The sequence below is a fragment of the Oryzias latipes genome, chromosome 8, assembly GCF_002234675.1.
Source record: "Oryzias latipes chromosome 8, ASM223467v1".
Lineage (NCBI taxonomy): Eukaryota > Metazoa > Chordata > Actinopteri > Beloniformes > Adrianichthyidae > Oryzias > Oryzias latipes.
In genome coordinates, this window is record NC_019866.2 from 7,509,998 (window position 1) to 7,537,896 (window position 27,899).

A 27,899-nucleotide genomic window follows, 5' to 3' on the forward strand; every position below is an offset into this window, starting at 1 on the left:
AAATATTTAGTTATATTTTTTTATAAATCTCTTCCATCTTCAGAAAAATGCCACAAGATCATATTAAAACACAATTTTTATCAGAGTGGGTCTTTAAATGCTTGAATATTGGTCTCAATATAAATAAAATTACACATTTTTGCTGTGTCTTCTATCATAAAATTGCTTCTGCATGAAAAAAAAATAAAAGCGCATTAAAAGGTATGTTTTGATCATGTAAATGCACGGGGCTGCACCAATGTAAAAAGGATTTCTGCTCAGTGGTTTGTTTTACTGAGAAAGCAGCTGAACTGACTGACTCAAAGTTGTGTTTTAGAGCTTAAAGAAATGAAAAAAATAAAAGCTGCAGCCCATGAGTCTTTTTTACACATTGTTACACGCTCTCTATAAAACAATTTTGATCAACAACAAACTTATCTAAATTCAATAAAATCAGGAGTTTGGATTTTAAATACTTAAATAGATAGAAATTTTTGTTATTCTATTACACAAACTGTACACATCTGGCTTTACAATGCAATTAAACTGACAAGTTCAGAAAACCCTCAGATACTATTTTATCAAAAATATGTGTTGATTTAGTAGCATTCTTTATTTAGTACACTTTACAGTGCTACATTACACAGTTCAGAGGAGAAAGAGACCCCTTTCTCGTATTATTGTCATTTGTTCTTCATGTCCCGTCCATCTTGAGACACTTTCTGCTCCTCACTGCGTCGTCTTCATTAACTTACACTTCAATCGACCTTTTCCACTTTCCCAATGATCTTGTCCTCGAAGATCGGAAGGACATCGCCGTCCTCTCGAATCTCTTCAAACACCACCCCGCAGTCGAACTCATCGCTCACCTTCTTGAAATAATATCTAAAAAAAAATGTACAACTACTTGAGGTTTCAGCTTTTTCTGAGCAGTTATTCTTTGAAATTCATCTACATTTTTCCAAAAAGCATCAAAATGACAATTTTCCATCAAACAGCAGCATGAAATGCACCTGTAATTTCCTTTTTTTGTCAGAAGTTCCTTGAACTGGCCCAGTGTGACCACCGTCCCTTTGACCGACGTCCTGTATGGTATCAGCTCCTCGCAGAAGTAATACGCCACTGTTAGGTTTTCACACGCTGCCTTCTTTGTGGCTTTCTGCCTGTAGGTTTTTTAAAAAGAAAACTTTTTAGAGGAAGAAATTTGGCTTTTTTTTACGAAAACATTTTTACCACTACAGTATCAACATTTTACAAATAAATATGATTTACAGAGAAATAAAAGAAGAAAAATTGGGCAATTTGTGGCTGAAAGGCATTTTTAGTGTTAAATTTAATATACAAGAAAATGCATTGAATTGATGTCTATATTTAAACAAGAAACTAAATAAATGTCATTACATGATTATATATTCAAACTTAACTTTGTTTTGTTTTACTTTTCCCATGCTTGATATGTATTTGAGTACTGCAAAAGCTTATTTTTCATCTTTAGTTTAAGCTGAATTGGTAAAAGATAAGTGGTCACCTCCAAAACTTTATTTTTTTTCCTTAATAACCACACACATTTTTGGGATTTTGAGTTACTAGTTACAGATTCAGTAAGTAATCAATTAAAATTACAACAATAATTGAAATTTCCAAACTACGTTCAAACAATAGTGGGTGTGAACTTGTTCAACTAACTAATGGCAATTAAAGAAAAGGGCGCAAAGCCTCTGCTACAACAAGAAACCTCTAAAAGTATATGAATAATATTTAAATCTAAAATTATGATTTTTTTTTTAGATACAATAGAGAAAGTGTCTTTATTTATTAAATACATATGCGTTTTCCTATTTGGCAATAACAGGTGATGTACATCAATTGAAACTGACATTTTATTAAAAAAATAAAATAGAGGAAGTATAGTTAGTTTACTTCTTTTAAGACCGTAAAGGCAGATACTGAGGGGGCTGCAAGTGTAGCTGACTGCCGTTTATTTTATTTTTTTGCTGGTGTGCAGCTTATCTGCCTTTCATGTCTTCTTACACCTTTCTACTGTTCTCCTCTGTGTTTAGTAGCTACCTGAGCTAGCACGAAAAAGAAAAGTTTCTCACATAATACATAAAAAACCAACCTGATCTTCAACACTCTGGTGAGTTCGCCTCTGCAGGAGCAGAGAAAACACGCACCTCTACTTCCTTTGTCTGCTCTCCATGGGAAACAAGAGCACTCGTGCTTTCATCCTTAAAGCCCGATCAGTTATTTATAACAAGTTTGAAAATAATTGGGTTTTTTTTCCTATTGAATTGAATTTACCATAAATGGTTAATTCAGAGTGAACCCTAAGAATGTCTCAAACAGAAAAGAAGACAACAGGAAAACTGCAATAAAGCTATTTAATGCTATTTATAGTTTATATTTTTCTGAACATTTGATCAGGACTAAAAATAAATAAAGAGAGAGAGAGACAACATCAGGGAGAAATGTTAATTTAATTTTGTTTTTTAGCATTGACCCTATGAAAACTGGAACGAGTGAGCCACCCATAGAAAACAGCTTATTTTCGGTTCTAATAAAATCACATCAATTTAGTTGCCTATTTTTTAAGTATACAGATGCCACAATGTTTGAACCACAAATCATCAGTAAGTAGTGATTGGTCAGAGTCGGTCTGAGTCATCATTACTATGGCAACCAGTGGCGCCAATCAGGAATGAGCTTGTTGAAAGTTTACCACTTGAAAGTGCGCTTGGAAGAATCTGTAAATCAAATGTTTTGAATGTTCAACAGGAGACCACAGGCTTTTATATGAGGGATCTGATTGGCCAGTTTATAATATATAAATAACTTGCAGTGCAGAAAAGAAATACAACTAGCAAGAATGTGTTAAAAACAGATAACAGGGCAAGAATTGTTATTCTGACAAATAGATTGACTAAGTAACAGCTGTTTATTTCTCTATAGGAGTCTATGGGATTTTGGCTTCTTTGAGCCAGCAGCTACTTCCTGTTTGGAATGCGAGGGGGGAAGGGTCACTCAATCCAGGTTTCACATACAGTCAATGTTCTTTACTTGGAAATGCAATATTAGTTAGTATTTTTCACTCATTTACAGCAATTTCTAGCAAAGATGGTTTCAATTAGTTTTCAATGTAAGAATTCCCAGCTTCATAGATAAAGGTTTCACCTTTGTTTGATTAAAAACCATTGATTTCAATTGAAATCCTTTAAAAATGCATATTGTATTTTGTCAGTGATGTTTAGCTCTGATCGCAGTCATTTTGCACATACTCAGAATTGAAGAGCTCGTTGTCGGAAACAGCAGGGACCGCGTTGAGAGGTGGAAACATTGCCGGCCTTACCGCGGTGCGCCCTCTCTGGATCACCTGCATCACATACCTGAGGAACCGAACACCCCCGATATTAAACACACCGACCCAGGAACAGCTCAGAACATACTCTCCTCTGCGAAAAGCAAAAGGATGTCCATCCTCTCACCTCTGCTTGGGCTGTAAAGGCCCCATCTTAATCTTCTCCTCCTCAAGCCGCCGGCAAACCTCCTCCAGCTGGATGAGGGGGCTGGGAGCGGGGTTGGGGGGCATGGTGGGATCCTGGATGAAAGGGTGGGACGGCTGCGCGTTGTTGCGGGGCTGTGAGCTGAGGCACGGGTGCATCGACCCAGATCTGTCCACACAACCGAGCTGGGATTTCTCGTGGCTTGTGCTTCGCCTGGACCCACTGACACTCCTAAATACATCAAATAGCACCAATCAAACTGTTGTTTGGTGTTAAATACACCTTTAAGGAGGAAATGAGAGTTATGACAGACCCGTATGGGCTTCTTTTGTGTTGAACCATTTCTTTCTGTCCCTCCGTCAGCCACACAAGAATCTTCTGGTTTTTCTCCATTTCCTCTTCTAGTATGCTTCCAGGACGCACATCTTCATCTTTTTTGAACGGCCTTCTAAACTGTGAACCACTTCTACTTCTGCGTGAAAGAAAACATTAATGAAGAAAAACAAAAAGATCTGGGCTGTGAATCTTAAAATAATAAAAAGAAAAAGGTGTATGAATTGTATCCATACTTGTACCCTGTTTGCTCCATGGGGTTGGATCTCATTCCATCTGCATAGCTGCGACACTTGGACCCATAATGGCTTGTCTCCATGTTCCATGGAAATGCACCCATGGGTACCTCTGCCTCCTGCGATTTGCCCTTCCCAGTTCCAAAATGATGGATGTGGTGCACATTTTGGTGGTGGTAGAAGTGGTTCATTTCAAAACTAGGCCTGGATGAGTGTTTACCCTGGCCTGAATGTCCAGAACCTTTCACCCCTGGGAACACATCCGGAGAGCGGGACTTCGGAGAGTGGCGACCAGTCTTTGGAGACTGGCAGCACGGTGTCTTCATGACCCGCTGAACGTGATCATCTAAGATGCTTTCAGGGTTCTCCTCATGAGCGTCTCTTGAAAGGGGACTGCTGTGGCTGCCATCAGCGTTGCCGGGGTTGTAGTCCTGCAAATGAGCAGCAGGGGGGAATCTGTAACCAGATGAGGATGTGGATGTGTCGACTTCCTCCCCTTCTTCCTCCTTCAGTGGAGACGGAGAGACACACAAAAAGAAAATCCAAATAAATGATATTCATGAAGATGCTAGACCTTTAAAAATATTTGTACTTTATGGCTTCAATCTAAAGAAAAAATCTGATTTAGGTAAAATGGTCATTTTTATGCAGTATGTACATGCCATATTGTTATTATCCCATGTCACGAAGACAGCAGCTAGTCTAGATTTAACTTAACAATCTTGCTCTGATTTACAGATGCTGCGAACATTTGTAATACGTTTTTTGAAAATTGGTTCATTTGGGGATAAAAAGGAAGGATTTGAGCATAAGATGGAAAACCCATTGGTGAGAGGAGACATTGGAGATGTATGGCGTTATTCTGTATAGCAGAGCGACATCAGACTAATATTCTAATCCACATCAACAATGTGCAGGAAAGATTGCAGTTTGAGCTGTAAAAGGCTGTTTCCGATGCAGCTAGAGGAGTGAGCTCCGGATGACAGAGCTTTCATCTTTCCCCGCTTCCTCTAAAGAAAATAAAAAAGATATGATGTGCAGAACTGTGGAAAAACACTGAAGATGGGTGTCACTTTACTTTTAGGCCAGCTCAAACCCAACAGTTTTACTTTCAACATGTCATCATCAACAACAAAAATGCTACTTGTTTGGGTTTTTTTTTAGAACAAACTTCTTCAACTTCAGTCATTTTCAAACAACAGCGCTGATTAGACTACGCCTTTTCTGTCACATCTCAATTTTTTTTATAATGAATAGATTTGTGCAGGGTAATTTCAACTAATTAAAATATCATCCTTTTTTTAAAAGTAAGTTAAAAAAAATCAAAGCTCATATATAACATATATGTATTACTAATACTATAATTGAAGTGTTTTATCATTTCTGATATTACTTTTGGGAACATTTAGTTGTGCATCTTAAATGGAAAAATGTTATTTAAGATCAGTGAAAAAAAATATAAAACAGAAAAGTAGAGCTAGTTAGATGCAGCACATTTTACTATTTCAATGTAAGGAGACGTGGCAAAAGGTTCCTTTTGGAACATTATACCTTTTGTTATTTCTTTCCACCTCCTTTATATGTTATAAATCCCTTTCAAACAACAAAAGCAACAGCCTTTCACAAAGGAAATCTGTGTCAGGTCATGAATTAAAGGCAATAGTCGATATTTTTACACATTTTAAATAGAAAAATCATACTAAAGGCTCTTTCTGACCTTCCTATCTGCTGCTTTTGTGTGTCTTCACAGTTTAGTTTTGCCAAAACTGTATTAAATCAAGACACAAAGTTATAACCAGAATGACTGATCTGTGATAAAACTTTGCTTTAATCTTTATAAAACATCCACAGAGCAAAAACTCTTATTTCTAATCTAACAAACGTCTCTTGTCAATGATTTTTACAGATTTACGGTTATTTCACCCTCGCACACCCAGGCTGTAAATTGATAAGGCCAGCCCTCTTTTTCTTTTCCTCAGATGATATCCTACGGCACACCTAAAGCTCAGTGACAGATTTTCTTCTTTCAGGGCCAGCCATGTAAGCTGTCCCTCTAGAGACGCAACGGTTGGCATTGTACACTGAGGGGGATTTCGGTTGAGGAAACAGCAACCCTTTTTCATCGCGGCATCAAACAAGCGGCTCCGTGTTCCAGGCTTACGACAAGCGGAGTGTGCAGGTGCTCCATCTGATTCATCACCAAAGCCAAGTTGCCGAGAGGACCAACAGATTTTTGGCCAGTTTAGTCATTTGGCTCTTTTCCTTGCCACACAAGTGGTCTCAATTATTTCATTACAACCTGAAAGATTCAAGCGTCTCTTGTTTGTAAAGATTTTCGACCTGTCACAACTTCACTAACATTTACAGACACTTTTAACCAGACTTTTATCAGCCGTTCCCCAAGTTAGCCAATTTAAATAAGTTTTATCAAACGCAAAAATAATATTTTGATTGATTGCTTGATTGAGTGATATCCTTGATTGATTAATAAGAAAGCAAACAGTAGGTAATAAAGTATTTGAAAAAGGAGTGGGTAGAATAAATTCTCAATAATTTACCCTAACTTACTTACTTACTATTTTTTATGAGTATATTTTTACACAACAAACATGTAATCTTTATTCACAAAAGCACAAACACACACAAAAAAACCCCACTAAGATAAGCATCAAGGTACCACCATAGCTTCACAAGTCGTGATAAAATATAAAATTATGATCTCTATGAGTTCGAATTATGAGTTAATGTAACTGGATCTGCGCTCACACTGAAGTGAACCGTATCAGAGTTCACTTGCAAGCAAAGGTTTTTCACGTTGGACTACTTTTTAAGGTGGTCTACTTTAGCTCACTGGACTTTATCCAGCCAGCTGTGATGAGGAGGTAGAGCAATCGACCTCTGATTGGCCAGTCGCAGGTTTGGTTCCCGCCTTGCTCTCTCTCCCATGTGTCGAATTATCCTTGGGCAAGACACTGAACCCCACATTGCTCTTAATTGTTAAAGGTTGGTGCCAGCGTTTGGGAGCGGAGCCACCATTAGTGTGACTGAAACTGTGACTGTAAAGTGCTATAGAATTATACGACATTTCTCTTGCTGTTGTTTTATTAAAATGCTTATATTTTTGTTGGGTTTTTTTTAGAAATAGTGGGTTTGGATTCATAATTTTTTGGACAAATATGAAGAAAATCACTGAAGCAGTCAGTGCTCCAAACATCAGAAAATAAAGAACCCTTACCAGCCGCACTCTCCTCAGCCGCTCCTCCAGTTTTTCCTGAGCTTCCCTCTCCCTCAGGACGCTCTCCAGCCTCCTGATGAGCTCGGCAGCAAACCTTTCCGGCTCCACATGTATATCCTTTGGAATCCGGTTTGTGCGCTGCGGGGAGAAATATTAAACCGTAAGAATTTCCTAGATTTTTATTTTTTTACTCTCAAGGACGTTTTCCCAGAATGGACATGTCAATATATAAAAAGTTGGAGATGCTTTAACTTTCACCAAGTTTGTAAAATAAAAACAAAATCTCTCTCTCTCTCTCTCTCTCTCTCTTTCTGTCTATCTATCTATCTGTTTATCTATCTATCTGTTTATCTATCTATCTATCTATCTATCTATCTATCTATCTATCTATCTATCTATCTATCTATCCATGCAAACTGTATTTTACAAGAAATTATTAATGACATTGATTTTTATCCTTTCTATTAATATATACATAGCAGAAATATATAAATTTGTCTGAATGACCTTAAGATGTATAACCTTGTATTTCGAATGCAATAATTAATAACTGGTACCCAAGACATTCATTAAAAAATTCAAAACAGACATAAACTCCTTAATTAGTGCTTCTTCTTCTGCAAGTCAGAGTTTCCCAACCACAATTCAGAGCCAAAATGTTTTTAAATAGGCTGGAAAACACAGTGACATTTGAAACAAAACCACTTCCAAGCCCTGTCATTCTTTGCACAGCTCAAAAAGACACATTTCGTTTGTTTGGGCAGGAAAATGTGTTTGGGGATTTGCGTTCTTACTATACAGTCAATTCATACATCCTAATAGGATGCTACGTGTGGAGTTTTAATTTGACTCTTTACTCCCAGGCCTAATTAGGGATGGGATTTTCCCAGCAGCATCCCAAGCTGCAGAGGGAGGCATCACGCTGTCACTGGGGAGGATTCATGTCTGCTAGGCTTCAGCGCACACAGCTTAGGAAGGCATCAAGCTGCATTTAGACAGCCTTCACTTTCCCCATCAGCTATTCTTATACTCCATCACAGACTCTGCCACACAGCAGAGCCTAAATTTGCACATCTCCAATGGTGGAGCAGAGGGAAAAAAATGCATAGACAGACAGTTACAGAGAGAGGGAGGTGTAGAGGCAGAAGAGTGAGATGGAAGGGAAATAACCCATGAATAACTCACAGGAAAATGAGGTAGCGGCACCCGCCCGTTCGCTTTGGCACTTTCCTGCATCTCCCGGCGATGCTGTTTACGGTATTGGTGGGGTGGAATCCCATCTCTGGAATTAACAACAAAAGAAATCTTCATAAAACATTTTCATGAATAAACAACAGATAAAACTTTGAAATTCAAAGTTTCTCTTTTTCTATAAAAAAAGAAAAGAGAAAGAAACACATGCAGGCTTGGTGATTCATTGCAGCAGGACAGGTAATCCCCCAGGATTATAGTGCTCCCCCTGCACTGTAAGTGGTCTGGCACATCATCGCAACAACAGGGAATTTACCAAAGTTCAATTTCATAAAAGTCATAGTGGTTTAGACACTAAGTCCTTCATCATAAAACACTTTTTAGTCCAGCTGCATACGCTTTGAAAAATGCCAGACATCATTTCTATCAGCTTAAAGTTTTTTGTGTGTAAAATATTACTTAAAAGTTTAACTAAAATGTATTGTTTTTTGACTAAAATCAATATCCATAAAAATCATTAAAACATTGTTAAAAAAAACTGTTGCTTTGTAAAAAAGGAATAAAAACTGTTCGACAAAAACAATCCTTTTATCAGTATGCATTATCTAAAAAAGATTTACATGGATTCAGTTTGAGTGATAAAACTGGTTCCTTTGACTTAAAAGAATAAAACACTTAAAAAAACAGTATGGATAAGTTTTCCAAAGCTGTTGCTGTAAAGCAGCTTTCACAAATAAATCCGACAATTGCAGGACAAAAGAATCCGCTTTTTTAGTTGAGATTATCCTAATCTCACATCCCTTCATTTAAGATTACGTTTTTGCATCAATTCAAAATAGTCATGCAGTCCCTCTCAGTTTCATGTTTTTTGGAGTAGTGCCTTGCTCCCACTGACACGTTTCGCCCAACTGGTTTATGACTTAAGGGCCCTCTCTGTGATTGAGCACATCTGACCCTATAGTTGTTTGGTTGCTGTGATCCCTCTTGTTCTGTTTTTGGGTAGAACCATGTATACATGCAGAGGTGTGCCATAGCATTTCCTGATATCAAGAGGAGTACAGTTAACCCTTTAACACCGGAGATATCACCGGCGACACCTAAAGAGTACATGCTCTTCGAACTACTGTAACTCTACAACCATTTACGCGATTAACGTAATTCCAACTGATTCTGATCGAGCTGATTAATGTTGATTGCGTAAGCAACTTCCCAACTGTAAAGTGCTCCATATCTGTGCAAAGCTACTTTTCTCCCCTTTGGAATCTGCTGGAATCACGTTGACTGCACAATTCCAGTTGAAAAGTTACAGCAGACGAAAGAATGTCAACACTGGAGCTTCAGCTCTGGTGTGAAAAAGTTAAAGGATGCATTCATACATCAATCGTGGGTCATTAAATGAGACCATTCCTTTTGGGACAAAGAACATACAAACATGACAACAAAAGGGGGTTTTCTGGTCCGAAGCTAAGATTAAGCCAAGTATCTGTTGGACTCATCATCAGCAGACCAACATATTCATGTGTTGGGGATGTGGGCGAGTTGGGCTGTGTCTCCTGGATGCCAGAAGGAGTACCGGTAGATCCCTCCAGCTTTCAACTGGTGATCAAGGTAACTATGTCCAGGCACAAACTTTTACCAAAGCGAGGGAGAGCAAAGAATACACCCAATGTCATGTTTTTGACACAATTTGGTCCAAATGCTGAGCTGTGATTGGCCCCTTGGAATCCCATGTGATGCCTAAGTCTTTATAGGTATGATGTACGTTATTTGTTTGGAAAGAAACATAGATATTTAAGAAATGTGTAAAGTTATGGAAAAGACTTCAGAGTTTGTCTGAGTTCAACTTCTTCCCGCTTGGATACCTCTGCAGAGCTAATTAAATATAAACAGGACAACTGCAAAACATTAGCATCATAAAACATCCACATCTAAGCAACTGTTTGCTATGGAGCTAAAAATCACGATATGTCTCCTTAAAAAAACAAACAATAATAAGCTCCTAATTATGTTCTGTGGGTGAGAACTCTCATTTATCCACAATCTACTGATCAAATGGTCAAATAGAGCCATTTTTTTAATCAAAATCTAGATAACAGATGTGGCGAAACCTTTATAACAGACGTTCAAAACTGGCATCACCTTCATAACATGGCAACAACTGCTAAAAATGGTTGGTGAGTCCCGATGACAACATACTTACATGCTGATGTCTAAGAGAGAGAGCGAGTCAGCATCGCTGGACATGCTCTGTTGCTCACTGTCATTGGCACTGGTGGCGGGAGCCATGACATGACCAGAGTTGATATAGTATGGATTGACAGGCTCCCAACATGCTGCATGCCTGCAACAAAAGAAAAAATAAATAAAGGCAAATAGTGCAAAGACATTTTCTTTTCATCCTGTATGTCTACTAACCTCTCAGGTTAGTAGACATACAGTATATTGGCTACATTCCCTAGAAAGCATCTGGCGAAAGATTGGGGGACTTTATTTGACACCATTCACAGGCATCAACTTTGCTGAACCCACTTCTTAAAGGGCTTTGTATACATGAATTATAGATGCTAGCCATCATTATTCTATATTCAAATTGGAATTCCCTAAAGCTCTTACCCCGAGCTGTCTCCCTGCTTGGAATGCAGAAGCACCGAGAGCAGAAACGAAACCTTTGTGACCAGCAGCTTTTCATTTGCATTTACATTCGACAGCGAATAATTACAAGCACCAGGTTGTAACATAAATGTAAAAATACAATAACGTGTGACCACATTTTCTAATGTCAACAAGAAAGCTGGAATGTGGTTGTTCCTAGGATTTTGCCCATTACATCAATATTTTTGTTAACATGCAGCTTTCACAAAAAAAGGTTAAAAAATAAAAATAAAAACACAAAGTATCGGCACTTGACAAGATATTTTCCACATTTTCATGGTTTCTGACTTTTCCTGATTGATGTTATTTTCCTCCACAGCTCTTCTGTGATTTCCTCTTTTTGGTTTGCTTTTGTCCATTGGATAATTCATTGGCGTTTACACCTTATAGATTCACTTGCAAGAAGGAAACCAAAGTCCCTTGATTTCAGCTGGTTCGAGGTATGCTTGTTTGATCAGAAGCAGTTTGATTCGCTCTAGTATCGACTGACAAAGGTTAACAGGCCAGAGAATGCTGAAAATGCAAAAAATTGGGATGAGCACACCAAACTGTTCAGAAACTTTATAGAGAAACAACAGTTGCTCATTTGGGCGTGAATATTGCCAAAAAAAGCACAAATCAGGAGGCCAGGGGTTTTTTCCAGCTCAAAAATGATGCTCTTATGATGTTTGGTTTCACGCTCTTGTGAATTTCTGTTTCAGATCTTAATGGATCTTCAGATGAACTTTTCAACTTACCAAACAAGGGGTACTATCTATTTAAAACAAGCAGTGGAAACTAAGGGCCACATTTGCTCATTTTCTAACATTTGCAGCCCTGGCATGTCTCTGACTGCCTGGACACACCTGATCCAGGTAATCAGCCATGACTAGAGCAAGGATATCAAGAAAACATGTGAACACACCAGCCCTTGGAGCCTAGAATTGCTTACCCCTGATGAACAAACTGGTGTGAATGCATCCAGAATGACAGAAAGTAGGTTTTGAATTTACGGCTTGATGAACAAATCCGATTAAACAAGAAAGTTAAAAGTAAATGAGTGACTTAAGAACAGATAAAGCATCATCAGCTAACAATTATGAGGTTTTCAATTCTAGCTTATAATTAAGCCAAAACGAATTAAACTTATTTGCAATAAAAATCAAATAAACGTGTTTGTCACTGTAGAAGCGCAATCTATGTAACTGGTTTTCAACTTAAGCTACGCACACACTGGGCATTTGATTGGCATTCAAGAATGCATGTTTAGCGTATGGTGTTCACACTGGATGAGCAAGAGGTGCTTTGTCTCTTTTTATTTTTCTGCTGTTTATTGGAAGAGGCTTGGTGTGAAATGTTCTCATGATTCTTCCTCCAGACTTCTGCTTTCACAGCTCTGTTCCGATATATGAAAGACTTAATGCCATAAAATTCCGGCTCATCGCAAACCAAAATTTAAATTTTTTAACCATGATCCATTTTCAGGTGGTTGGCACATCCGTGAACTAAAGGGGAGGTCATCCATTTGTCACTACGACTAGCAATGCACGTAGCTATGTGTGAATGCGAGCTACGCCACCCCGAAATACATGTTTATGTGTGTTTACACGTGTTTATGCGTGTTCGCATGGTTTTTATATTGGAAGTGGTTACTTGAACATGCGTTGCCAAGAGCAGAGTGAAAGTAGCTTTAGTCTTGCTGTTAAATTTTCAAAAAAGTAATTAAGTAACAATTTTTTTTATACAATCCTGTAACAAACAAACAATCATCAGCCCAAACGTTTTGGGGAAATTAGGAATGTTTGCACCAAAGTTGTACTTTTTGACATCAATAGGTCTGAAATCAGAAACCTTCCATGAATGAATGGGCCAAATCTTTTTAAAGAGCTTAATCAAGGTACCCAAAATCAATTAAAATGATTGTTTGCTAAATTCTTTCCATTTTGTCAGGTTAACTGTACAATTTTATAAGAAAAAAAGCCAGACCATGAAATTAAGTTTCACTAGAGCTGAACGGCCGCATGCTAAAGACAGATATGCTTCCGTCAATCGTGCACTTTTGTGTCCGACAGCAGACAGCACACCATTTCTGGGCGACAATCTGACAGAAACACATTTGCTCATTATTTCCTGCACGTCGACTTCTCGTTCTTGCATGTTAACTGTTTGGAGAAAGGGGGTTGTTGTTGAAATTTCTTCAAGTTTCATCGAGATCCAATAAACAACTCTTGGAAATTCAGGTCCCGCTAGATTGACAACAAAACGAAAGTGCTCTTGTTTCAAAGCTCCCCCTGAACATTAATGAACATAAAGGCCATTCTCTTTCAAGTCAATTCATTTCTCGGAGCTGATCTGAAAGACTTTTTAATGTCTTCTGTTGCATGTCTCTGAAGAGATCTGACACGACTGCTGTAAAATTTAGTCTCACAAAAACCCACCGGGTGATGCTGTGAGGCTATTTAAAAATGAAGCGTGTCTTTTTGTAATTCTAGCCAACTGTTTGATTCCTGAAATAATTATGTTAAAACAAGAACAAAAGTTTTCCTGACTAACGTGCCTTTAATTGTTTGCAGTGCAGATCCTCGAATCTATGTGGCTGAAACGCCTGAGGTGGTTTCTTTTGGCCTACATTTCAGAGGTTTCTACAAACTGACCTTCAAAAAAGAATGAAAAAAAAATACCCTAACTATACTTTCTGTTTCCTACTTCTACAAAAAAAGCTTTTGGATTTTGCTGATTTCAATCCTAGAAAGTTTGATGATTAACAAAAATAAAGAAAAGCTGTCAGAGGTTGCGGCTGCCCAACCAAGTGAAATCTAATTTCCGTCTGGCAAACTGCATTTACAGAGACCAAATCATAACCAGAGCCTGTTCAGTTTGCAGTAAAGAGGGCAGCCCTGTTTGCTGTGTTTCTGTCATTAAGCAAGTTTTATCAGTGAGGTATTGTCTGTTTGTCAGCTGACGTGAATTCCTGCCTCTCGTCTGGACCGGAATGCAGCAGCAGCAGAGGTCAAATTTAGGGACGTCTCTGTTTTATGCCACCGTGACGCAACTGACATAATTCTGTTTAAGCCAAACACTAGGACAGCAGCTACTGACACATAAATCTCCCACAGGTCACAACTGGATCTCTATAACGCACAATCCCCTAAGATGTAATCCTATTACACAATAAGACTCTTCAAAGAAGTTTTTCCTTTCCTGACCTGTTTCCTTTATAAACCTTTATGCCCCCGTTCAGCCTTTTTTAATGTCAATAAAAACCCTAAAAAGCCTCTAAATTCAAAATTCTTCATGAAATACCAATGGGGATCAATCCAAAGTCATATTTTTATTGTGTTTTTCAGTCTCGTTCTTTCTGCAGAATTTATAAATAATAACCTATTTATTACAGTGTCCTGGAAACTGTTTCCCTTCAAAATAAGGATTTTTTTTTCTTTTTTATTGAAAAAAAGTAGCAATGTTTGCATCATACTGTATGCATACATGTAGCATTTAAAGAGCGCTTTCTTTAAAGACAGGAGGTTCTATTATGCAATAAAATAAACACTGACTTTACTTCTGTGTTGATTAACCACAAAAGCCGGCAATGTGTGTTTTTCAGACACTGCTTCAATGTTTTGGCCTGCAGGAAATCATCCAGCAAAAGCAAATAAAACATTTTTAACACTTAAAAGTAATCAGTTCTGCATGAATCAGCATAAAAACAGTGAAAGTGCAGAAGTGGAAGTCAAAAAAATCGCAACAGAAACAGCCAGGGGAAAAATGATGCTCAGTCTTGCAGTTGTTCCCTTTTTCGGCTTTTCCCATCAGGGGTCGCCACAGCGAACGAGTCGCATGGTAAACTTGGCAATGTTTTACGCCGGATGCCCTTCCTGACGCAACCCTCTCAAAGCAACCGGGCTTGGGACCGGCACAGAGGTAGAGAAGGGAACAGGGAGCAGCCCGGAGTCGAACCCTGGTTTCACGGACGGAAGGCGCCGCAAACCAGCACGAGCTAAACCGGCTCCCCAGATGCTCAGTCTTGCAGAGTCGTTGCAATTAACGGCGTAATGCTCTCAATACGAGTACAGAAGTCTAATCATCCACTTAGAGGCCCATTTAATACTAACAAGCATCAACAGATTAGATATTAAAGAGACTAGAGAAGCATCTGCATATCTTCCTTCACTATAAAGGAAATCTGCCTCTCAGTTCACAGGAAAGAGCGTGCGTTAAAGCCAACTTTTCTGCACGGCAATCCAAAGGCATCATACGTTATACTGAAGCATCTACTTTAAATGAGCAGAGCTTGTTGGGTTTAAGGAGGTAACAGTAAGCAAAAAAGTAGACTGAAAATGCAGAATATTGACTTCAAAGTCAAAAACCCACAGCCTAATGATCAATCTAGTAGACAAGAATAACAGATATCAGGTAAAGAAACTTTTTAAATTCAGGTATAATAAAAAACAAGAATCCTTTCAGAAAATGCTTCCACAATCAAAAATTTGACTTGATTTTAAGAAAGCCTAAATTATTATTAGCCTCATTTTCATAATTCCTCTCTACCTCAAGTGCAGATTCTCCACTAGTCTTCATCTTCGCTTCTATCAGTGCCACAAATGCATTTTTGTGTCAAACTTAATCTCCAGTGAGGTTTTAATCTTGTGTCTAATGCAGCAGTTTGTTGAGTGCAGATTGAGCAAAGCGGCAAACATTTATACCTGAACTCGTAACTGTCCTGGCATCTGGAGCTGCTGGCGACTCGCTGCGATACCGTCTCTATCAACAGCTTCTGAGTGAGCTGCATGCTCGGTTGGGAGTCGTACTCGGGTTGCTCTGCCGGCCCTTGGTCGCATCTCCACTCGTCAATTTCATTCAGAGTCGGTAAGTAACTCGACAACCCCTGTCCTTTTTCAGACTCAGACCTGTGGTCGTGGTGCATGTTAGGGCTTTCCCCTCCAGTCCGCGCATATTCCAAATATGTATCAGATTTAAGGAAGAGGGGGTAAGTGTTTTCCTCCATCATCGTCTGAATTTCAGCCTGAGCTTGGTCAAACATGGCAGGATCTATGTGCAGTCTCATCAAACAGTCTTTGATGAAGCACTTTGTCGCTGGTCTGATCTGTCTGGAAACAATCCCATTGTTGTCCAAGATGAACTTCTTATAAATCGCTTTTGCCAGTTTTACCTTCTTTTCCTCGTTCCCCTCATGAGCTTCAAGCTTCCTAAAGCCGCTGCACGCAAACCAGAAATCCAACATATCTGCACAGTCTTCCTGCTTGAGGAACTTCCTGAACAGTTGGATGCCATCCTGGTCATCCAACAGAGAATGTAGAGACTCAGCCCATTTCAAGTAGGGTGGTGTTGGGGAAGCACTGCCTTCTGGCTCGTAACCCAAATCCAAGTCAGGTCTCCGTGGTGTAGCCGTAGGTGCTTCACATTTAAGGCTCTCATTTTTTGAGGAAAAGCCAAGGTTGATGTTTAGGCGACCTTCACTTGACAAAAACTCCCCTTCTTCCCCGGGGACCGGGGGTCTAGGAGCATCCTCGGTGAAGCTGCCTCCGAGGTCGGCTATGTGGCTCCTTTTCTCGCTTATGTTCATAGTCTCTGCATCCATGTACGTCTTCGCCGTAGAGCCCGCCCTGCACAGTGGTGCGATCCAGCGCTCTGCCTGTGCCACTGCGAAAACACTCCTGCAAGAGGGAGAAAGCGTAATGAGATTCAGCTCACATCACTGGATGGAACCGCAGCTCTAATCTGAGCATTATTTCTGTAACTCACGTTCTCCCATCGATCTCACAGTAATCTGTACTCAGCAATTGATCAGTTCCATTTTCACACAAATGTTCAGATACTGTGAAGAGGAATTGTGTTTATCAGGAAAGGTTTCAAAAGTAATGCCGGAGGGGGTTAAAGCGTGAACAGAGCACCTTTGCGAGAAACTCTCTGCAAGAGAGGTTCATGAATAACATTCATAAAATTTGACAAGAATCTGAAAACCTCTTTTTTTCCACCCTGATCAGAAACTTAAATCTTAGGTCGGTCGATAGTCTCAAGGCATTTTCTTACCTCTCCCCTGAATATACTGTTGCATTCCTGTGATCAGTAATAGGCTCTTGATTTGCATGCACAGGGCATATTATTACTTCATTCATTTCATCTTAATTAGAGTAGAAAGCCGTCCAGTTTAATTCACAGGGGGTTTATCGTTTTAACTATGAATCAGCCCATTCTTTTTTTTACTTTACAGTATTTTAATGTTAAGTACGGACAGTTTTAATTAATTCCCTCCTGATCAGCTGAAAAGTGGGGAACTAGATGATTTTACAGGAAAGAAATAAAGTTACTCGACATTAGGGCTGCACGATATGAGGAAAACTCGCGATATGCGATATTGGTGATTAATATTGCGATGACGATATCATTTGCGGTATATAAACAAATATCAAACCAACCAAAAACATTATTTCCATTTCAATGCAACAGTATAAAAATTACACTCCAAATGACCCTTGTCGACATAGGAGGCAAACATCAAACATAAAAGGGCTCATCTGATTGATCAACAACGTAAACGGGTCCTTCCGATTGGTTAAATGCATAAAGGGATTTATTTCATTTATTCAATATTTCAAGCTGCCATGAGTTTGTTTTAGCACATTTAACCCTTGTGCTATCTTAGATGACCCCCCCCCCTACTTTGACGTGTTATCCCTACCATGACAAAGGTGGATAAAGGTGGAAAGATTTCATGTAATCCATGGACACCAGTGAAGACCACAAATCATTGAAGAAAAAAGGTTCAGCGCACTGTTTAGTGGGTCTAGATGACCCCAATCCCAATGTTGAAGTGCCTAGAATAGCACAAGGGTCAAGGTAACCATTTATTGCGATTTTCGCCGTCTTTTGCGGTATGCATATTGCACAGCTTGATGTCCCGATAACAATAAATTTGCGGTATATTGTGCAGGCCTACTCGACATGTGTGCTGCATGTGTTGCCTCCCAAATACATTGTCAAATTTTAATTTAGCGTCTCTCATAGCTGCAGCTGACTGTTCAAATTTACACTTCCACAGAGAAGCTACTATTTCTTGACAGCTGCTGGCAGATTCAAACCTAGTAAGGAAAAAAAAAAAGATGAACATGGAGCAGATTTTACATTTTCGGTCTAAATGACTTTCCTATTTTTAGCTCTGAGCACTTGTTGACTCTAATAGGATTAAAATGAATGCTGGGGAGAAGAGAAGATTGGAGCTGGTTTCTGTGTGATAACATTAAAAATAGTTTTAATGGTGGCTAGAATCTTTTTTTTTTTTTTTTAGCCACACCCACATCTTACTCAATAGAAAATTTTAATCCAAATGGACGATGGAAATGTAAAAAAATAGGTTTTAACTGTCCAATTCAAATAAAGGTGCTTTGGCACCTTTTGTAAGAAGATTGTAAGAATGACATTGTTTCACTAAGATGACGTATTCTCGAGATTTTTGTGAGATCTGTAAATGCCAAATGAAAGATCACCCATAAAAATTGCAAAACTTTTGTATAAAACAAATAAACTAGTAATATTAAAGACCCACTCCAAGGAAAATCCTATTTCTTTTATTTGTGTTTATGTTCTTTAGACATTCTGATGATGGAGGACATATATATAGGAAATTGAGCTTAAAATTGCATAACTGAGTATTTCTTTATTCAAATTGTTGTGAATCAGGAGCAGACAATTAATGCGGTTTGAAAAAAGATTATTTGTGATGTAGAATATACACTGAGTGGGCTACAAGCTCTCCACTCCATTCTGATGCATCCACTTGTCGACTAGACAAGATCCATGTATGTCTTTATTTTTCTCCTTCAAGCTGGCATCTGGCTGAAAAACTTGTACGGTTGGAGAACTCTGATATTGCTCATGTTTGTTTTTTTTACACTGGTACTGTTGGGGAAGTGAGGGACTGTAAGCTAGCAGGAGAGCACATAATCGGCGAGCTTTGAGTAATGTGGAGGGGAAGGGGGTGGGGTTGCTCAGCACTACAACATACAAGAAAGTTTCTACTAAATTAAGCCCTTCTGCAGAAACTATGTCCTAAAAAAGTTTTTTTTTTTTTTTATTTTAGCTAAAAACAGCATAATCATAATTAAAAGACCACTGTAAATGCTTTTAAAATAGATCAAAATCTGATCTGAAACAGACCAAGAATGAATTTCCATCTATGGTTGCCTAAATTATCTACTTACCAAAACAGATTTTCTGATGGTAGTAGGCATGTAGACTCATCTATAAGTTATACATTTTGAGTTAAAATCTATTTTGTTTAAAGATTTTAATTAAAAAAAAAAGAATATATTAATTAAAAATATGAATTGACCCAGGTTCTTAGACTGTGTTTAGGTCCAAAACGTGAATCACATGAAATCATTGCCAATGAACGAAAGGCTAATGCATAATTTTGAATAAAAGTGCTACCCCGATCAAATTCCCCTCCAAAAGGTCTTCCTAGTGGTCTTTTTGTCATGATTTTGCTGTTTCTAGCCAAAATTAAAAATAAATAAAAAAACTTCTAATGCTTCAGAGCGGCATTAGAAATTCACCTCTGAGATGAGAGCAGGTGAGAGAGCCTGCCCGTACTTCCCGTTATCCATCTGTGTGCACTCTCTCCCACTAATAGTCGTACGATTATGAGCCAGATACCAGCTTGGATGAGGAAAATGAAGACATACATGCATCTCTTTGTCTGCAAATATGGATGCAAGGAGCGTGTGGATTGTCGTAGAAGCTGCTTTGTCAAAAAACTGCATTTTTGCATCCGATTCACAACAATTGGAATAAAGAAATAATCAGAAATTTAATTTCAAGCATTTTTTTTATAAAGAACATGTTAAAACCACAATGTACATCTGAGTGGATCTTTAATATCAGGCATAAACTGAAGGGTTGGTTTGTTTAGTTTTTTCCCAACACAATATATTCAACACTGTTCTTACAAATAAGAATAGTCCACAAAGTTTTGACACAAATTATTATTATTATTATCATTAGTAATTTACTATAACAAATCACAGAGGTAGGCTACATAATTACTTCCATTAAAAAGTGATTTGCGGCCAAGATGTCAATCCAGGCGATATTTGACCCTTGTGGCTTGCCATAAGATGGAGTTGCGCTGCAGCGGTGGCTTGTCCAGGTCGCGCGTTTGCAGTAGTTCTGCTTACCTGGGATGAAACTCCGCGTCTTTTCCGTGTAAAGTGTATCAGTGGGGCTCTCATCACATTCACGGCTTCAGCAGAATGAGCGGAGCGGCAGAGTGGGGGATGGGAGCCCCAAACAAACTCCACGTGATCCACCCGGAGCCAGGCCTCTCAGGCAGCAGCCCACTGACAAGTGCTCAACTTTGTCGGACACTTCGTTCCAGAGCTGTGGCCCCAAACAGCCCAGAAACTCAACAGGAAGCGACCGCAAACGTCACAGGACGCAGCAGGAACCCCGCAACGATGATCACCAGACTTACAAGCGAAGCGATGTTCTGTTCCCCCCACTGACTAGCGCGATCTCCGGCGGGGGGTGCAGTGACGCGGACCTGAGCGCTGGGAATGCTCCGGCAGCTCCCGTCTGCGGGGATCAGCTGGGCGGACGGCGCGCGCGGCGAACGGCTTCATGGCTGCCAAGTGCAGGACCTCAGAAATAACAAAGACGCTCCGCTCTCCATGGCTGTCTCTCACTGACTGTGCAGAGCTGAAGCTTTCCTGCAGAGGATCATGATGCACAGCGCCTCGCCCGTTCACTACACAAACTGTCACCGCTTCCATTCATGCCCTCATCCTCTCCCCCTCCACCTCTCAGGTGTCTCACACCGCCGTAATAAGCATCTAGAACACAACCACGAATATAATTATGATCACTGATGGTCCTCTGAGCGACTGCACTCGAAGACTGAAACCAGGTTTTGCCAAATATGAAGGTCATTGGTTTGATTCCCAGCCACGACAGTGTCAAAGTGTCCTCTGGCAAGCCGCTTTGCCCCAAATTCATCCATTTATCAAAACCAATTTAATGAAAATTAATTCACAAATTTTAATTGAGCAGCAAGCACCATCTACTTCATTTGAATAGGTTATTAAAGACCCACTCCAATGAAAATGGTGTTTTAAACATGTTCTTGTATAGAATTTGTATCATGATTGAGGACATATACAAAGAAAATTAAGACTGAATCAGGATTTTTGAGTATTTCCTTATTCAAATCATTGTGAATCAGGAACAGATGAATAAAATGCCTTTTGAAAAATAGCTTATTTGTGACATAGCTCCCTGCTCCGCTCCATTGTGATGAATAGATGGCCAGATCATGTATGTCTTTGTTTTCCTCGTCTGTGCTGTCCTCTAGCTCAAAACAGTACGTCTAGATATCTCCAATAATGCTTTTTGTTGCACCGATAATCTTAGATTGGGGGTGAGAACTGTCAGCAATGGGGAGGGGAAGAGGGGTGGGGTTGCCCTTAGATTCTACTTTGAAAGTATAAAACAGTTGTGCTAAACTTAAGTCAAATTTATTATATATTATTTTACATATAACAGGCTTAGTATAAGCCAATAGAAAGTTTATTTTTCACTACGTTCAAATTAGCAAATTCATATTTTTTTTCTCATTTCTTTTGTATTTTTGTCATTGTTTTGGAATACAGTGTTCCCTCAATTTTGTATGCTTTTTTGTTTGTTTGTTTGTTTTGTTTTACAGCCAACTGTGTTTCTGATTGGCTGTCAATCAATTTCGTCCGTGCTAAGTCTCCCGCATCAGACTGTGTTTGGTTTGCCAAATCTATAGATCTTTGATTGCAATCAAGTCTATGTTTTTACATATAATACTGGACTTATTTTCTATGAATGTTTGAACTTTAGGAGTTTAAACAAGAAAGAAAAGTGCGAAGATATTAACATCTGTCTGATGAAAGTGTATAAAGTGTGTAGTCAGGAGTTTAACAGCCTTACAACATCTGTAAGTCTCATTTTGCTGGTTTCACCTATTGTGAGTTACTTTTAGAACAAAACTTATGTCAAATCGAAACAAAATTGTTATGTAAAAATTGAGGTTTGAATTAAATAGTGCGGAAAATAAATTGTTGATTGCCTGATACCAATGAATCAAAACCTGACGGTATGGTATGTGCGGCCAGTAGGCCTTCAAATATCTGTAATGCAATTTCAGACAAAAACATTCACTAAAAAAAAAAGCAAAAATAGATTATAATAATGGAATTTTCATTCCATTTAAAATTCCAAAGTCTGGCTCCTGCTGTCAGCAGAAGCCAGAAGCTTCACGTCCCCTGAAAAGCTTGTTCAAACCTAGAACCGTGTTAACGTATGAACTCTTTAAAAATTTATGACAGCAGCATAAATCATGAAAAAAAATTCTATAACTTCTCCTAAGCCAGAGGCAAACAATAGCCCTTCACCAGGTTCAGCTCTTCAGCTTTTACAGAGACTCCCAGGATAGCATTCTCTCTGTAATAACCTAAAAACTCATAAAGATGGTGGACAAACAGTTTTGTGGATCAACACGTCTTACCTTGAGTTTGATCGTCTTCCTCTTACATCTTCCAGCAATGTGTCCTGTGATTGAGGATCCCATGGCACTGCTGTTTGACTGTTGGCGCTGGAGAGGTGAAGCCAATCTCACCGGGATGAAACGGAAAGGTACGTTTGGAACCAAACCCCGCCATAAGAACCTTCCTTTGTTTTCAGCTTGTACCTGAAAATTAAATGTGATAAATGCACGGAAATTTTTAATGTCGCAGTTTCACTAGCATCTTCTTCGGCTCACAGTTTCAGCAATATTGGTGCAAACTGAAGCAAAATACACAAATAAATAAATAAATCAGGCAACTCCAGAGCAGCAGATAATATTTTAATGAATAAGTTGTCATTGTGGCAAAAGTCAGAGTACACCAGTCAGCAGTCACCAGCCCATCGCAGAGTCTTTGAGACAACACACACAAAGAAGTGCTGTAAACCCAAAGGTACAAAAAAATGAGCAGAGAACAAACACAGGTTTGAACAAGGTACCATTTTTTCCAGCCGTGATTGCATCACAGTGATTGTTCAAAGATTATAATGCAAACAGTTTACTGACGTAGGATGTGAGAATTTAACCAGGATGCCTGGGATTCTTGCAATAAAGGGTAAAGCTGCAGACTGTTAGGATATTCTTTCTAATGTCAAAAGCCAAGGCCTGTCCGTATTGAGAGGAGAAATGGGAAACAGCACATAGAGAATAGAGGGAACGGGAGAGAATGAGAGTTGGAAAAAAATGAATGCGCAAACGAGGAATTAAAGATGTGGAGAGGAAATAATTCAGAGGGGTGTCTGGGTGAAAGATGAGTAGATGTGAAAAGCCAACAAAGTATGAATATGGATGGAGTGTGGGTAAAAAGTAAGGACTGAATTGATGAGTCAATGGGTCTGAAGAACAAGTAAATGGTTAGGAGAGCTAAAGAAAGACTCAAAAAAACTAATGGTAGTGTTGGTAATAGAGAATAAAGACAAACCCTGCCTGTTGCTTTGACTGCCTTTGTTTTGAGGTGCCGTAAGATAGTCCAGTCATAGTTCTGCTCCCAAACCATTGACTGTAAGAACTTTAAGAACTGGACCAAGTTAGTGTGATTTCACCCTTAGAATAATGCTTACTTTTGGCTCCAACAAAATGAAGTTAATTCACTCTCTATTTGCATGTATACAGATGCCACTATGTTGGAACCAGAAATTGTCAGGAAGCAGTGGTTTCTCCAAGTTGATCTGCGTCATGGTTTCTATGGCAACCACTATTGCCAATTGGGAGTGACCCTCTTTTGTAATTTAGGTTAACTTTATTTGTATTGATTTCATTTGTATCCTTTTTATTTTTGTTGGACCGGATGGAAAAGAAGAAGAGGGATGGATGTTGGAGACAGGGGGTAAGGGCACAGAAGAAAGGGGGAAAAGGGGAGTTAAGGAATCTGGAAGATGATTACAGAGGTGGTGGTCATTAAGCAACAAGATGCTGGAGGATTATCACTCTCTGGTGTAAATGTTTGTCAAAAGAGGCGGGGCCTGTCCATACACATACTCAAGTGTCACAAACATACCTGTTGTCTCCAAAGGTCTTCACATACAATCATGTCACTCGCACATATGCATACAAACCAACACATCTAAAGCATTTCAATAAGTCAAACATACTAATGTGCAAAGGTGAGCTGACACCTCTGCTTAGGAGGGTGAGTATGTCCTGCTGAGGTAGATGATAGAAGGCAAAAAGAGGGAGAGTGCCCCGCCATCCCCACACCAAGACCCCGCCAAAGAAGGCGGTAGGCAGGGCCCCCCGACACTGGCATGGTTTAGCAGATTGAGGTAATCTGCCCGCCAGGCATTCCAGCCAGACAACCATGCCAGGGCCAGCAGGACCGCCACAGGGGCCCCGTGCGCTGAAGAGGATGGAGGCACAGGAGTACGAAGAGTGCAGGCCCCAGCCCACCAGGAGGATAGCACTCCGCCCCTTCAGGGTGCCCAGCATGGGACCCCCACCCTTGGAGCCCCTGGAGGGGCAGGGAGGGTGGTAGGCAAAGGCCGCCCACCTCAGCCCATGAGAAGGACACCCAGGAAAGATGAGGGTCCCAGAGGAGCGTAGTAAACATTGCCCGACCAGGCTCACCCACTGTTGGAATTTTGGAGGGGGCCAACGCTCGAGGGCAAGGACCAAAACCCACACCACAGAGACATGGACACCCCCAGATGTGATATGATCCCTGGTTCATGGTCCCAACCAGGGAACTCAGGGATCCTTCTCCCAGCCCGGCAAGGAAGCACTCAAGGAACATGGACCACCTTGCCGAGAGCCTGGTTCCCCCTTCCAGGGATCGGGTAGGGGGTAGATGATCAGAGGTCCCACCTTCCTTGTGTAAGGTACTATATGTGTTGTTTGTTTGTGTGAGTGAGTAGGCTTGTTTGAAGCCCATAACCCACAACTTGAAAGCAAACAGAGTGAAATTCAATTCACTAAAATTAGAATAATTGGGACAGAACAAAAAAAACAATTGACTTTGATACCCTTTTTTTTTAATTAAAAAGTTTAAAAACCCAGTAAGAGTAACATTTTTAGTTCAAGTTTAATTCTGCTTGAGATAACACGTACCAACATCAAAACAATACAAACAAGATAAACAGCCGAGTTCCACATTTTTCGGGACGCCATTTGAAGACCACAGAAAAAGTAGGAGAGCATAAACAGCAGCAATGGGCTAAAGTACTTCAGGATCAAACAGTAACTACAAGGCTGTGAGTCTAAATCTAGTAGATATCTACAAACAAGCGAATGAAAAACACTTTCCAACAGGCAAAAAGGGAAGCAAATGGCAAAAAAACAATGGAAGAGGTGGGTCTATTCCTGTCATGACGGTGAAACTGAGGTTTCTGGTTATTTAAAACATTCAAGTTGGACCTTTTTTATACTTATATTTTTGCAAACGTTTTTTAAAACTCCTTAAAACAAGTAGATGAAATATACATTAAAAAAATCTTAATTTTTTTCTTTACCAGCTGAATTGAGTCCATGTCTCCTTCAGTCCTTTCAGAGCTTTTTTTTGTTCCACCTGTCACTTTGGATTTAGACTCTCTTATAGGAACAGGCTGAAAAAGGCTTATCTTAGCTGAAGACTCTCTGATGAACAAAAGCCCATTAAGACGTTTAAAAGAAAGCTTTCAACTGAAATGCTCACAACAAAGATTTCCAATTTTTTAATGCTGGATGAATAAGCTGAAATGAACAAAAACACAGACAAAAAAATGTCATGCTGTTTATATTAATCATTTATTTTATTTTTTAGCCCATATTTAGACTTCTTACAATTTCATATCCATAAAAGCTTCAAAGAACAACATCAAAAACCTATCTGAAAATGTATTCTGGGGTCCTGCTGGTGTTCTTTGTCCAGGCTGAACAGACAAGTCTTGGAGTGAATTAGACACACACAGGATTGAGCAATGTGCAGATTGGAGTTTATTTTTACTCCATATTATAAAGCTTATAGAGGATCAAATACTGGCAATGGGAGAAAAATCTTGAAAGCATTCATTCCAACAATTACAGACACAATGACAAAGACACACACACAAAAAAAAACATGGAACGATTGGTCTACTGCCCGACATTAGGCGGACGAATGACGAAAATCTAGTATTTTAATGGCCAACTGTGGTCTTTAATAATGGGACAACCATTGGTCAAATCAAATGATGTGCCTTGGTGTTGATGAAAAGAAAGAAGCAACCAAACAATATGGCTCAGACACAGAAAAACGTTGCCAGACTTTAAAGAGCGATGCGCAACACAATGGCGAGTTACTGGTAACGGCAAATTTTCTTCTTTGCTGATACAAAGGCAGACATTCGACCTCCTGATTTACCTTTCCGTGTGCTTCGTGGTTCTGTTGAGCTGAACCGCAGACAACTCCCACTGCTTTTTTATGGACGGAATACAGTCCTTCGTCGTCTGCGGTGAAGACTGCCGCCATCTTTTATCACAACAGAGTCCATCTGTCGATGGTTCTTCCCTCTGTTCCCCTCTTTCTCTGTTCCAGCCCTCTGTTTGTTGTGGGGGGGTTGTTCTTATTTCCCATCCAGCATCAAACCACCATATCGACAGGCTCATGGGCCGCCCAGCAGGGGGGTGGCTTGAACACACTGTTGTCCTTTTCCAAGCTTCAGATGAACAAACCACATTCATTCTTCTCAGGAGTTCATAGACAGACTGACTGGAGATTTTTTTTTTTAACTCAGGACTTATTTCAAATCTCGTCTTTCTCAGAATTTTTTTTTAAATCAGCATCTGAAACTCCTTTTTTGACTGAGGCAACATCTGTGTGATTCTTTCGAACTCACACAAAAGCTTTTTCTGGCAAACTTTAGCTGGAATTCTTTGATTTAACCACTTCACTTTCATCTCAAAGGAAAAGGAGTTATTTCATTAAATTTCATAAAATTTCAGAATGGCTCTTGCCCTCACCTTCTTCCTTGGAGTCTTTTCTCTGTGATCCTCCATAACTGGACGTCATCTCCATGCAGCCTTTTTCTCACTTTCTGAAAGATGGAAATCTTTACTTAAAAACGCCAGATCCTATAGGCGTGCAATGTGATTGGGGCAAAAGCTGACCAGAAGAACGCCTGCAGAATCATGTTGTGACCATGGTAACAGACTCAACAACAAAATGAGTACAATTTATCCTTCTAATTCTAGCAATGACTTCAAAGTAAAGAATGATTAAATCAAATAGCATGCATCTTTGTTCCTTTCGAGGTCAAACAGAATTAATACGAAAAACAAGGCAGAGGGAACGCAAAGACATGAAAAAAGAGGAGGAGACACGATATGACCTTTGTAATGAAGCGCCATCAGCTGCTCACCCATCAAGGGGATTTCACGGGTGTGTGTTGAGCTGGGAGCCGGGTCACATCCAGAAGACTAGTCACACAATGACCAGTTTTCTCCTCAAACTGTTGCAGCTGTGAGGCTAATTAAGCTATTTGCATTCGGCACTGTATTTATTTAGCTGATAAAGAAATTTAAAGCAAAGGTAGATGAGTCAAATCATCAATACACACACTGTTGGTATTTTTTTATTGCATCATTTGCTTAGATTTTTAATCTGATCAGAATTCTTAAAGGTGTCAAATTTCCAAGTGTATGTTATTTAAATGAATTTTACCAAGAGGAACATTTGTTGTTTTGAACAAGATGTAATGTCAAATGCAAAAACCTCCACACTTTTATGTTTTTGTACTAGA

At 39.4% G+C, this 27,899-nt stretch overlaps 1 protein-coding gene across 4 annotated transcripts; it reads right to left on the minus strand.

Moving 5' to 3' along the window:
• Positions 1–43: 43 nt before the first annotated feature.
• axin1 (axin 1) lies at positions 44–27,785 on the minus strand. Of its 4 annotated transcripts, none has more exons than XM_023957450.1 (12): positions 26,522–27,785; positions 22,651–22,833; positions 15,809–16,780; positions 10,675–10,815; positions 8,469–8,565; positions 7,284–7,421; positions 4,049–4,554; positions 3,793–3,951; positions 3,462–3,710; positions 3,255–3,362; positions 993–1,142; positions 44–864 (listed from the first exon to the last, which is right to left on the minus strand). In XM_023957450.1, exons 3-12 carry the CDS (start codon positions 16,702–16,704, stop codon positions 738–740), a joined length of 2,571 nt encoding a protein of 856 aa, XP_023813218.1. In that variant the 5' UTR covers positions 16,705–16,780; positions 22,651–22,833; positions 26,522–27,785; the 3' UTR covers positions 44–737. The 4 variants fall into 4 exon arrangements, with proteins under 4 accessions (XP_023813218.1, XP_023813219.1, XP_011476301.1 ...); XM_023957451.1 differs by having other exon boundaries at positions 4,055–4,554; positions 26,522–27,781; XM_011477999.3 differs by lacking the exons at positions 22,651–22,833; positions 26,522–27,785 and adding an exon at positions 20,596–21,256.
• Between the last annotated feature and the right edge of the window lie 114 nt (positions 27,786–27,899).

Coding starts and splice junctions, on each gene's coding strand:
- axin1 (XM_023957450.1), bottom strand. CDS start 16,704: ATGGATGCAGAGACTATGAACATAAGCGAGAAAAGGAGCCACATAGCC. Junction 4,555..7,283: donor GGCTGAGGAGAGTGCGGCTG/GTAAGGGTTCTT, acceptor TCTCCACTGAAG/GAGGAAGAAGGGGAGGAAGT. Junction 3,711..3,792: donor CACAAAAGAAGCCCATACGG/GTCTGTCATAAC, acceptor TGATGTATTTAG/GAGTGTCAGTGGGTCCAGGC.